Source organism: Canis lupus, chromosome 7, assembly GCF_011100685.1.
Source record: "Canis lupus familiaris isolate Mischka breed German Shepherd chromosome 7, alternate assembly UU_Cfam_GSD_1.0, whole genome shotgun sequence".
NCBI lineage: Eukaryota > Metazoa > Chordata > Mammalia > Carnivora > Canidae > Canis > Canis lupus.
In genome coordinates this window covers 48,676,757-48,690,308 of record NC_049228.1, presented here as the reverse complement: position 1 = coordinate 48,690,308, position 13,552 = coordinate 48,676,757, and the positions used below count along the sequence as shown (strand labels likewise).

The following is a 13,552-nucleotide window of genomic DNA, read 5'->3' as shown; positions in this document are numbered from 1 at the left end:
AATGGAGTCTTTAAATCCAGCATGAGTGTATCCCTTGTTGTCAACTACAGCAAGAGAAACGTGTTCTGTAACCGTGTATAAATACAGCTTTCACCATCAAGGGATTGCTCCTTTTACGCTATGCCACTACTCTTGTCAGGCGAATTGCAGTGCTTGTCTCTTACATGTGCACCATCTCCTTTATTTTACTTTGCACATACTTTTATCGTGCTTTGGAAATATTTTAAAGTTAATAGAATTAGTCTTTATGTCCTTACCGTATGTTTTATAAACTACTTTTACATTTTAGCCCAGTCAGTTCTTTCCGATTTGTTCTCTTAGAATGAGAGACTACAGGCATTGCTTGGAGACAATGAAAAGATGAACTTGTCAGATGTGGAACTTATTCCATTGCCTTTAGAGCCCCAGGTGAAAATTAGAGGAATAATCCCAGAAACAGCTACACTATTTAAGGTAATTGTGTTGGATCTCTAATGCATATGATTGGAACCTAATTCTGTAAAGCAAAAACAGAGACACTCCCTTCAAAAATGATTGCAGTGCAGATAATATGTATAATTTTGTTTGATCTAGTAAATGTTAGATTAAAAAATTACCTTTTGTTTATCATTGTGTCTTTTAAGATTGATTACAATTTAAGATCTGTCACCAGTAGGTATTTTTATGTGAAATTTGTCAAATATTTTTTTTTTATCTCTGGGTTGTTTCTAATCTTTAATTCTTTGAACTTTTTATTAGAGCCATGCCTACTTTTTTTCCAGGTAAGCTTTTTAAAAAAACTTTCAAATTGCGACACTTCTATTACCCATTCAGTTCATAAGTTATGTGGTTATAGTCTTGGTGCACAATATTATATTTTATCTTAAATGCACAAAGTGGATGGTCACTAAAATATCATAAGACTATGATATGATACCCAGTCTTAGTTTCTTTTTCTTCCAACTCTTAAAGTATGAGCATTCTTAAAAATTCTGAGTTGGAGTTTAGGATTAATAGTTCTAGGGCATTTACTACATAACTCTGTCATAGTAATCCTTAATCATTTTTGGGACACAAACGCGTTTCAGGTAATTTACAAAATGTAGTTTTACTTGGGGTGATAAAAGGATACTCCAAATTTAGGATAATTTAAAATTCAGAGTTTTACTCCAAAAGAGATTATAAGTTCTAAGTATATATTCACTTAGGCATTTTTGATGCCTTTTACCCCATCATTTTATAGGAGAGTTTTCAAGCATATAACAAAGTTTAAAGAATTATACAGTGAACAACTGGGTACCTACTGTTGACTCTTCTTAACATTTTACTGTATTTGCTCTAATACATGTCTGTTTACCCTTCTGATAGTTTTTTTTCTGTTATTTCTCATCACCTGTCTAAATTCTCCAAATTTTGGTGTTAGATGATTTCTTCCAGAGATCAAAACCAGTAAGGCATCTTTCTCAGAACAGGTTTTTTTGTTTTGTTTTGTTTTTGTTTTTGTTTTCTGAACAGTTTTCTGATCTTGTCTCTCCAGGTAGTGGTGTCTATGTGCTACTCTATCTTCATGAGATTTTGTTCCTAAAGAGAATTTAATTTCATTGTTTGTTGTTTTGGACACATATATAAACTAAACTAGAGATTTCATCTAGTTAAGGGAAGGATTCAAGGCAAAAATAAAATTACTCCAGAATAAAAGATACAGATATTTAAGATCTCCTCTCATTTTGTAGAAGAGGAATTTGAGTCTCAAAGTTGCACAACTAACCATATTCCTGTACTTAGTGACCATAGCTGTTGACTTTCTATCTGGTGCATTTTTTTTTTTTTAATTTTATATATTCATGAGAGAAACACAGATTGAGAGAGAGAGAGAGAGGCAGAGACACAGGCAGAGGGAGAAGCAGGCTCCACGCAGGGAGCCCAACACGGGACTTGTCCCGGGACTCCAGGATCACGCCCTTGGCTGAAGGCCATGCTAAACCACTGAGCAACCCGGCCTGCCCTGTCTGGTGCATTTTTATGCTGTAGTTTTATCTCATTTGTTTCAGTATGTTTTTAGTAATAAAGTGATGATGGCAAACATAGATAGCATGTCTGCTCTGTAACAGGCATGGTACTGCACTCTTGATCCTCTCTGGTTTCTCTTCGGTTTTTTTTTGTTTGTTTATTTATTTATTTATTTCTTTTAAAGATTTTATTTATTTATTCATAAGAGACACAGAGAGAGAGGCAGAGATACAGGCAGAGGGAGAAGCAGGCTCCCTGTGCGGAGCCTGATGTGGGACTTGATCCCAGGACCCCAGGATCACGCCCTGAGACAAAGGTAGATGCTCAACCACTGAGCCACCCAGGGGCCCCGATCCTCTCTGGTTTCTAATCGCTTTAGCATCTGTGCAGAGGAAAAGTTATCTTTATTTTACAGGTGAGGAGACAGGTTAAAGAACATGTATGAGATCACCCAGCTAGTACCTGGTGGAGCCTCGATTCATATCTGTCACTGACTCTAGAGCACTTGCTCTTCATGTCGTGTAATCTTCTGACCATTAGCTAGCTAGCTTGTTCTCTCCAAGGTATCTAATTGCATCTTACTGCCGGTGCATCTTGTTTCTTTAGGTTCTGTTTACTTATTTGTTTACCGTACAGGTCAGCATTTACTCCTGTATATAGTAAATCTTTGTGCATTCATTTACATCCAGATTTGAAAACCATATTTTTATTTCCAGAGTGCTCTTATGCCTGCACAGTTATTCTTTAAGACAGAAGATGGAGGCAAATACCCAGTTATATTTAAGCATGGGGATGATTTACGCCAAGATCAACTTATTCTTCAAATCATTTCACTCATGGACAAGGTGACTATAACCTTATGTTGGCAGGGAACATTTTTTAATTTTGTAAAATTGTGGTTTGGTGTATATGCTGTGTATGGACCCAGAAGTATTTTTAACATTCAGGTACAATCCTAGGAAGCTCAGCGGTCTCCACTTGACCTTGAACAAGTGTAGTTGTTTTTGTACACTGCAGAGTGACTCTTGGTATGAATACAAAATGAAATTGCACGCATTTCTTTTTATTAAAACTTTTTTCTCAGTTCCGTTCTCTCCATGTCAGGTTTAGTAATTCCCTTCCTCTTAGTCAACTAGATCTTCTTCTTTAAATTGTATCCCTGCCCCTGGCTTTGAAAGGAACATATTTGCCCTCGTCTCCTTTTTTTCTGAGTTCTAAAATTCTTGGTGACTAGAAAGAACTGCACAAATGAGTTGGAGGAACCCTACTATTTATTGAATACTATTGACAGTGGTTTAGGATAAGATAAAAAAAAAATCGGTATACCATCAAGTAAGTGCTTAATAAATTTAATTTATTTTGATGATCAAAGTAAAATTAACTAATTTAGTTAAACTTCGACTTAGATTTACCCCCTAGATCTCTTCTATTCAGCTATCAGGGTACTTGCCTACAAAACTATTTCAGAACAATCTTTATATTTGGTTAACATATTTTATCTTTTGATCAAAAGCTGCTACGGAAAGAAAATCTGGATTTGAAGTTGACACCCTACAAGGTATTAGCCACCAGTACAAAACATGGTGAGTTCATGTCATGCTGTGCTTTATTTCAGTGTCCAGTGACTATACTTCTTCCCCTCTAACTGAAAGTTAAGAATAGAGATCAAACTCCTTTGTAGCACTGAAGCCCAATTGGGCCTCCCACATTTTCTCCCTCCCTTCCTCTGGAACTCATTAAATGGCATGTCTGTGAGAAAAATCAACACCTTTATACTGTATTTATTTGCATTCAAAACTGGTTACAATTCACAGTAGTTTCGTACATAGTAATTTGGGTCCTGAATCATTATTTGAGAGTTACTATGACCCAGAGTGGCTTTGTATTGTGCTCTGCTTAAAAAAGCCACTCAGCAAATGATGTTGCCTTATTGACTCATGTTTTTAATGTATAGATCGATAGCATCTAAGTTTTTTCTAAGGTGGAATAACTGCTGGAAATCTGATAGATGATTCCCTAAGAATACTTGCCTAATGCCTATTGTAAATTCCATAGTCTTGTTACTCTTGGAGCTTTTCACCCTTGGATACCTGGGAAGAATAAAATATCTGTTTTAGGTTTCCTGCTCTTTCCCTGGTCACCCTCAAAGGTTTTTGGTGGTGTCATTCCTCTTCTCATTTTTCTCTCAGAATGATCTTGTTAAAAATGCCCGTACGCTCTTTGACTATCCTGCATAAATTGATTAACTCACTTCTACGTGCTCTTCGGACAAACACAAAAGCCTTAGCTTGTTCTACAAGTTCTGACATGCTGTGACACATTCCTGTGCCTGTTCTCAAGACTCTCTTTTGCCAGTGTCCCCCTTGCTTCCCAGGCATTGGCCACATGGGCCACCTTCTGTTTGCTCAGACACACCATGTTATTTTCAGCCTTATGGTCTTAATGCATGCTTTGGTTATTCTCTTTAGCATCCTTTCCTCCACACCTCTCTGTGGTGATTTAGGTCTGCTTACACTTTTCTCTTTCCTGGTACCCTTTTCTTCGTAATATTTATCCCAGGAAGATTTGCAGGCTTGTATAGTTTATAAAGGCAAGGTCAAAGCTCTGGTTTTGTTTGTTTGTTTGTTTGTTTTAAAATGGCAAAATTCTTATTACATGGTAGAAAGACAATAAGTATCTTTTAAATGAATTAATGCAGAATATTCCATTTGTGATACAGTAGTGAATGAGGCATTTCTTACTCTAAAGGAGTATATAGTAGTTTCCTTAATTCAACTTTGATTTTTTCGTAGATTTATTGTTTTATACTACTATTGTGTCTAGACTTACTAGACTTTTCTCATTCTTCTCCCATATAATGTCCTCTTCCCATTCTTTTTGGTAGTTTGAGGGATTTATACTTTCTTCTCCTATCATTTCCAGGAAGTGGCAGAAGATGGAATATTAGACAAAAAAAGCCAGTGAACATAATATACTTTTAGGTGCAGGTGATTGATATTACATAATTTCAGATTTCTTAAAGTGATTTTAAATTTGGAATATTTTTAATTGATATATCTTATAAAAGTACAGAAAGAAGAAATTTTTGTGCCAGATTTAAGAAGCTTAGTTATTACTTTCTCTTCCTTGTATACAGTAATAGTAACTGACCTGGAGAAATACACAGATAAATCAGCTTAATTGGAAGAAAAGTTTTCTTATACTTCCTGTGACTTAAATGCCAGTCTAAATATATTATTTACAGACCTCTTTAAGTTGGTCAGGTATGTGATGTATGTATGTATTTGAAAATGAAGGTTATTCTTGGTAGAACCATTATTTTTATTGCTTAACCAATAGTTGTACTTAATGCAATGCATATATTTCTGTGTAGGCTTCATGCAGTTTATCCAGTCAGTTCCTGTTGCTGAAGTTCTTGATACAGAGGGAAGCATTCAGGTACAGAACCAATTTTAAATGAGTTATACAGTTTATGACTATATTACTGTAAAATTTTCAATCTTTATCAAAAGTATATATAGACATAAAAATGAATGTCTCTTTTTACCATCCTTCTTCCCTCACATTATTTTTCTTTCCTTCAAAGTAAACAGTGCTAACATTTGGAAATTCTTCCATGTTAGTGCATACGGATGCTTAACTCCTGAAACAGTGCCTGGCATATAATAGGGAAGCAGGAATTAATTAAATTAAAAATTTGTTAGTTTATAGTTATATAATACTCCAAATTATGGAAATTCTGTAATTTGTTTAACCCTAAATGAACATTTGATTATTTCCAATTTTTGTTGTTATTCAGAACAGTGCTACATACTCTTGCTCATACGTACCTTTGTTTTTAAGACCCCTGTCTTCCTCTCCAAACTTGTCACTCTGCTTTAATATAAGAAAAGGCAAGCATGCCTAGGATTATACCATGTGTATCTTTGTAATTTTTTACACTTTAAACACATGGATTAGTTCTTATTGCATCTTAATAGTTTACTTTTGTTATTTTTTAAATATGATTTTTCTTTTTTCCTATGTAAGAAAAATATATATAATTTACAGAGAAAACCTGTTTACCTGAGATGAAAGATAATACAGAGAAGGACTTGACAGAGAATATGTGCTACAGTGTGTTTTTTGTCTTTCCCAGTCTAACATGTTGCAGTAATTCAGTATGGAGTTTAGATTTGCAGAAAAGCATTATTCTGATTTCTTGGGAAAGCAAGTGGTTATTCTGTTTTTTGGTTTAGGGAATAGTCACATGCAATGGTTAAAAGCTCAGGCTTACTGGAGTCTTAGGGTTTTCTATATACATATAGTATGTCATCTGCAAATAGGTGAAAGTTTTACTTCTTCCTTACCAATTCAGATGCCTTTTATTTCTTTTTGTTGTATAACTGCTGTGGCTAGGACTTCTATTGTATTGAATAAGGGTGGTCTTATTTCTGGCCTTAGGGAAAAGGCTCTCAGTTTTCCCCATTGAGTATGATGTGAGCTGTGGGTTTGTCACAAATGGTCTTTATTATGTTGAGGTATGTTCCTTCTAAACCTATATTGTTGAGGGTTGTTTTGTTTTGTTTTGTTTTTAATCATGAATGGATGTTGTACTTTGTCGAATGCTTTTTGTGCATCTATTGAAATGATCTTTTATTTCTTAATGATCCTCATCCTTTCTGTTATTGATATGACATATCACATTGATTTTCAAGTATTCAACCACCCTTGCATCCCAGTAATAAATCACACTTGATTGTGGTGAATGATTTTTCTAATGTATTCTTGGATTCAATTTACTATTATTTTTTTAAGGATTTTTGCATCCATGTTAATGAGAGATACTGAGCTCCTAGAATTGACAAATGAATTCAGTAAAGTTATAGGACAGAAAATCAGTGTAAAGATCTGTTGCATTCCTATACGCTAATAATGAAGCAGCAGGAAGAGAAGTTAGGAAAACAGTCCTATTTACAATTGCACCAAAAATAATAAAATAATAAACCCAGGGATAAGAGAGGTGAAAGACCTGTACTCTGGAAGCTATAACACACTGATGAAAGAAGTTGAAGACGACACAAAGAAATGGAAAGACACTCCATGTTCGTGGATTAAAAGAACAAATATTGTTAAAATGTCTATACTACCCAAAGCAATAAACACATTTAGTGCAATCCCTATCAAAATACCAACAGCATTTTTCACAGAATAAGTACACTCCTCAAATTTGTATGGAACCACAAAAGACCTCAAATAACCAAAGCAATCTTGAAGAAGAAAAACAAAACTAGAGGTATCATAATTCCAGACCTTAGACTATATTACAAATGTAATAATCAATTTTGTACTGGTACAAAAATAGACACACAGGTCAATGGAACAGAATAGAAAGCCCATAAATAAACCCACAGTTACATGGTCAATTAATCTTTGACAAAAGAGGCAAGAATATGCAATGGGAAAAAGTCTTTTCAACAAATGGAGTTGGGGAAACTGGACGGCTGCATGCAAAAGAATGAAAGTGGACCACTTTCTTACACCATACAGAAAAAGAAACTCAAAATGGATTAAGGACCTAAATGTGAGACCTAAAAACATAAAAATCCTACAATAGAACACAGGCAGTAATTTCTCTGATACCAGCTGTAGCAACATCCTTTTAGAGAGGTCTCCTGAGACAAGGGAAACAAAAGCAAAAATAAACTATTGGGACTATATCAAAATAAAAAGCTTCTTCATAGCAAAGGAAACAAGCAACAAAACTAAAAGACAGTGTACTGAATGGGAGATGATGTTCGCAAATGACATCTGATAAAGGGTTAGTATCCAGAATATATAAAGAACTATACAATCCAACACCCTAAAACCAAATAATCCAGTTAAAAAATGGGCATAAGACATGAATGAACAGACATTTATCCAAAGAAAACATCCATATGGCCAACAGACACATGAAAAGATGCTCAACATCAGTCATCATCAGGGAAATGCAAACCAAACCACAGTGAGTTATCACTTCACACCTGTCAAAATGTCTAAAATAAAGAGACTCAAGTATTGGCGAGGAATTAGAGAAAACGGAGCCCTCAAACACTGTTGGTGAGAATGCAAACTGGTGCAGCCACTGTGGAAGACAGTATGGAGGTTCCTCAGAAAATTAAAACTACCCTATGATCCAATAATTACACTACTGTGTATTTAACCAAATAATACGAAAACACTAAATTGAAGGGATATATGCACCCCTTTGTTTATTGGAGTATTATTTACAATAGCTAAATTATGGAAGCAGCCCAAGTGTCTATCAATAGATGAATAATAGATAAAGAAGAGGTGGGATACACACACACACACACACACACACACACACACACCATGCGCAATGGAATATTACTCAACCAATTAACTGTAAAAAAGAACGAAATCTTGCCGTTTGCAACAACATGGATGGATCTAGAGAAATACAATGATAAGTAAAATAAGCCAGTCAGAGAAGGACAAACACCATATGATTTCATTCATATGTAGAATTTAAGAAACAAAACAAGTGAACAAAGGAAAAGAAACAAATTAAAAAAAAAAACAGACTTTACCTATAGAAAACAAACAGATGGTTACCAGAGGGAAGGTGGGTGGGAAGGGAGATGGCAAAATAAAAGAAAAAGAAAAGAAAATAGCTTGTGCTCAGAACATTGAACTGCCTGGGGTTGAATTTTTTCAAATAGCTTTTCAACTGTAAACCTTGAATAGCTTATTAACCCTTTGTGCAAGGTAGAGTTAACATAGCTGACTTGAAGCTCTTTCTTTTAGAAAGCCCTGCTTGCTAGGTTAGCCTTTGACTGATACCTGGGAACTTGGCCTTCAGTGTGTTGATCCTCTGTCCCCTAACCTACATAAAGATGGTTCAATGTGCCTAGATAGTTTGTGATGTGTAATTTATAGCAAACAACTTGCTTTCCCTCTAGAATTTTGGCAGTTGCTAGAGGGCGTCTATATGACCAGCTTCCAGTAAAACTTTGAGTGATGAGTGTCTAACAAAGGCCTCCCTGGACAGAAACATTGCACCCACATTACTGCCTTTTTTATTTTAAATTATTGGTGAAAAATAGCAAATAGGCTTAGTGTATCTTCTTAGAAAAGAGAGCCAGAAGGCTTACACATGGGTTTCTCCAGACTTTGCCCGTGTATTTTTCCTACGCTGAACCTCCTGTGTATACTTTTGCTTCAATAAGGGTCAGCTGTGGTACAACCGTATGTTGATTCTGTAATTCCATCTAACACATCAAACTTGTAGGAGGCCTTGACCCACTAACATACCCTTCAGGTCTCAGTTTCTGCATCTGTAAAATCTGGATAATAATACCTACCTCTAGGATTGTTCTGAAGATGATGTAAAGTGTATGTAGAGTTTTAACATAGTTTCTAACTAAAGTAATTGTGTAATGGAGTTGTCAATTATTATGTTGCTCTGTGCAATTATGATTTGGTAAAATAAGTATAGTGGCAGTTTGTATACTGATATTTGGTTTTCATGTATGATCTCTGTAAATAGTTTTGCTGAGTCATAGGTTATTCTCATGTTCAACTTCAGTAGATAATTAAAAAATGCTTTCCAAAATAATTGTTTTTGGAAAAAACTGTTTCTCATCGCTATACATCTTTGCATAATTTTGGTATTGTCAGACTTTAAAATTTTTTTTTGTATTATCAGACTTTTTATATTTTGGTATTTTGTTGTGGTTTAGTTTGCATTTCCCTAATTACCCGTAAGGTTGAGAATTTAAAAATATATGTATAGGCTATTTACTTCTGTGATGTGCTTCTTTACAGCTTTTGTTCATTTTCCTTTTGGGTTTTTATTGATTTATAGGAATTCTTTATACATTCTAGGCATAGATTCCTTGTCAAACTTACAGGATGTTTAGAAAAGATGAAACATGATGAACTTTTTTTTTTTAACAGCATGTAACTTGTATTTTCAAATAAGATATACTGTTTTTCTTTAACTAAATCTAATATGTAAGGTAATAGTTCCAGTTGGTAGTCAAAAACAAAAGAAAACACTGTTTTCCCCACTGTTTCCAGACTCTTTGGATACTCTAGTGCACTCATTTTTCCCCTGTAATTCTTTTGTTCAGTTCACATCTCTCTTATATTTATCTTTCCATTAATTTCCCCTAAGAATTATTAGCACTTGTATTACAATTAATTTATAAATTTGGATGCAATTTAATTGAGCTTTTTTTTATTGATGTATAGTTGACATACAATATTAACTTACTTTGAGGTGTTTGACAATTATATACATTACAAAATAATCATCATAAATCTAGTTACTGTCTGTTACCATACAAAGTTATTAAGAATATTATTGACTCTATTTCCTGTGCTGTACTTTCCATCCCCTTGACTCATTTGTTTTATAACTGGAGGTTTGTTAATGGTAACAGTAACTATACTTAAAAGATAATTTTAATAAATCATGTTCACTTTAAGGAGAATGATCCAAAACAAATCCCTCATTGTTTACATTCAGAAGAAAGGTAAAAAAGTGATAGATTGAGCATAGAGAAATAGCAGTAAATTTATTTTATTTTATGTAATGTTTTCCCTAAAGTATAAAAGTAGTATACTTTTTTTTTTTTATCTTAACTGTAAGCATAGTAATAAGACTGACTGATTCTCGGACTATGCTTTTTAAAGTCCACATTTTATAATTATTGACTAAACTTTAGACACTTGGTCATTTCTTATGATTTCAAAATGTCTGATTTGTTTAAGGATTGTATTGAATTTGTAAACATGTAAATTATATCTTTTCAGAACTTCTTTAGAAAATATGCACCAAGTGAGAATGGGCCAAATGGGATCAGTGCTGAAGTTATGGACACATATGTTAAAAGCTGTGGTAAGTTTTTCAAGCTGTACTTTCCACTGACACATTGGACTGAAGGAAATAGGCTATCCCAATGTTGCCATATTCATACAGATTTACAGTTAGCACATTGTAGGATTTTATCTTAGTCCTTTTGGGCTGCTCTAACAAAATACCAGAGGGTGACTTATAGACTGCAAGTCCAAGATAAGGTACCAACATGGTCAGGTAAGGGCCCTTTTTTTTGTTGTATTTTCATCTGTCCAAATGGGCTAGGAAGCTCCATGGACTCTCATTTTTTAGAGCACTAAGCCCATTCATGAAGCGTCTACCCTCATGATGTAAGCACCTAATATCATCACATTGGGTGGTAGGATTTCAACATGTGAATTTTGGGAGGACAGATATTCAGATCATAGCAGATTTATATGCTCTATAAGAAGATGATTAAAAGATATAAAATCCTGATAAAAGAAGTCACTAATGTTTTGACATAAGAGTGGTAACAGGTATAAATTCTATTTAGTCTTTAATGAGTGTATCTTTGTAATCACTTAACTGTGTTATAATTACAAGTTATCTCTTCTTGGAAGCTGTTAATTTTCCCCTAGATTTTCCTTATGTTTGAGTAAGTACAATTAAGTAGACTCTGGGAAAAGTCTGCCAATAATTATGCTTTAGATAAATCTTAAGAACTGTGTTAGGAGGATGCCTCTTATGGTATTTTATTTTATGATCCCTTCTTGGAAATAAGTGAGTGGTAGAATGCCATAGGAATTCATATGTTTTGACTACTTAATGCCTACCTATCCTCATGAAGTTTGTATTCTAGAGGATTATTTTTAAATTTTAAGAGGTTCTATTTTTGTTTTTTGTTTTTGCTTTGTTTGTTTTTAATAACTATATTGTTTAAGGGAGGGTTAATAAAGGAGTTAACACTAGAATTGAGCCCTGGATGGGATATAGTATGTAATAAGTTATTCTTATTTATGTAAGTTTTATGCTTCTGTTCCCATTTGTATGTATTACTTAAGTTAGGGAGAAGCAAATAAGGGGCTTTATAGACATAGAACAATTGTATTTAAACTTTCATATCATTTTATGTCTTATAAACTGCTTCTTATACATGACATTAAAAAATTTTTCACAATGTTCCTGTGAGGTTGTATTCCAGATTATTTTAGACAACATAGTTTCTTACCAAATTTATACTTGATGATGCACTTTTTGCTGAAAGTGTAAAGAAAATGTAATATTCCTGAGAACTTTAAAATTATGAAAATAAAATATGTATGTGTATATTAAAATCCTTTAGAGTTTTTACCTTATTTTTTACTGAAAGAATATAACATGTATTACATGTAACTATGTTTATCCATAAAAATGACCACATACAGTGTAGATTTAAGAACTAAAAAAAAAAAATTGATTGAAACATTCCGGAGAAAATGTACTTTCTTTTACTTCCCCTTGCTCTCACACTCTGTATTTTTCTTGTCTTTCTCTCCTCCCTGCCTTATTTTCATTCTTTTCTTCTTTCCTTTTACCCTTTTTCTCCTTTCATGTTTTTTCAGACCTTCAACTGTTTTCTACATTCTGAAAAAATTACATATCATCTAAAGATGGACATCTAAGATCGCTCACATGACACCTCATACTGTCTTTTATAACAAAGCTTGTCAACCAGGTCTCCTGTATATGGCCTTTCTGTGGCTTGGGCATCTCAGAGCTGGGTTCCAATATTCTAAGAGACGGAAATAGAAATTATTGGTTTCTGAAGGCCTGGACTGGAAAGCTGTTCATTTGTCATTTCTATCATACTCTTTTGGTCAAAGCAGATCCTCCCTGCCTGGATCCAAAGGGAGGGACTTTAGTTCCCACCTTGAATAAAAAAGGGTGTTAAAGGATGTTTGTGGTTTTTATCTTTATCCTAGTTCACAATATCTTGTTATATGAAATATTTCAAATGCCCTCCAACAATTAATTATTTTGTGTCTTTCACTGAACTTTTAGTTACTGTAAACTTTTTTACATTGTAAGTCTATTTAATAAAGGAATGCTAACTTTTTCTAGTTGAAATATGTACACACATAAATCATTTATGAATATTGACTACAATTTGAAAATTTTAATAAAATCACTTTTTATATAATGTTCCATTTTTTTCCAAGACCTAATGAAAATGTGACTGGATTTTTCATGTAAAAAAATAGCCATTTAAATTATACCTCTTGGACACTTAAATTCAAATTGGATCTTGTTCCTCTCTTGTTCCCCAATATTACACATTTATTCCCTGATAAAATCCCTGATAATTGATTTGATGGCAGGCCTTCTCTTCATCTTATTTTGAATAGCCCTTTGTTTCCGTCTATAATAGGCTGTGTTACAAAATCACTTGTATTTCAGTGAGTTTGTTATATTGGTTATATATAAAATGGCTAGCATTATATTGAAGGTTGAAAGCCAATTGAATTTTTCATTAGAGGAGTTAGTGATTAATAAGCTGCTAGCCACTTTGCCCTAGAATCTGATTGTCGGACATTATCATATAGATGTATGTGTAACTTTTGTTTTAGAAAGTAAAGTTTTAAGTTTTGGGTAGAGTGTAAGAAGAAAGTGATAATAGTTATGGTGACATTTTTTTCCAGATTATGCAAGGTGTCAAGTCTATATCATGCAAGTAAATGTGAGGACACTAATTAT

The 13,552-nt window shown here is 33.8% G+C and overlaps 1 protein-coding gene across 1 annotated transcript in view; it reads left to right on the top strand.

Annotated features, from left to right (window-relative positions):
* PIK3C3 (phosphatidylinositol 3-kinase catalytic subunit type 3) overlaps positions 1–13,552 on the top strand; it is a 136,886-nt gene that overhangs the window by 85,492 nt on the left and 37,842 nt on the right. The window contains exons 16-20 of the mRNA NM_001287160.1: positions 322–453; positions 2,706–2,834; positions 3,503–3,572; positions 5,363–5,427; positions 10,795–10,879. Of these exons, the coding sequence (NP_001274089.1) occupies positions 322–453; positions 2,706–2,834; positions 3,503–3,572; positions 5,363–5,427; positions 10,795–10,879 (481 nt within the window). The remainder of the gene's footprint in view (positions 1–321; positions 454–2,705; positions 2,835–3,502; positions 3,573–5,362; positions 5,428–10,794; positions 10,880–13,552) is intronic.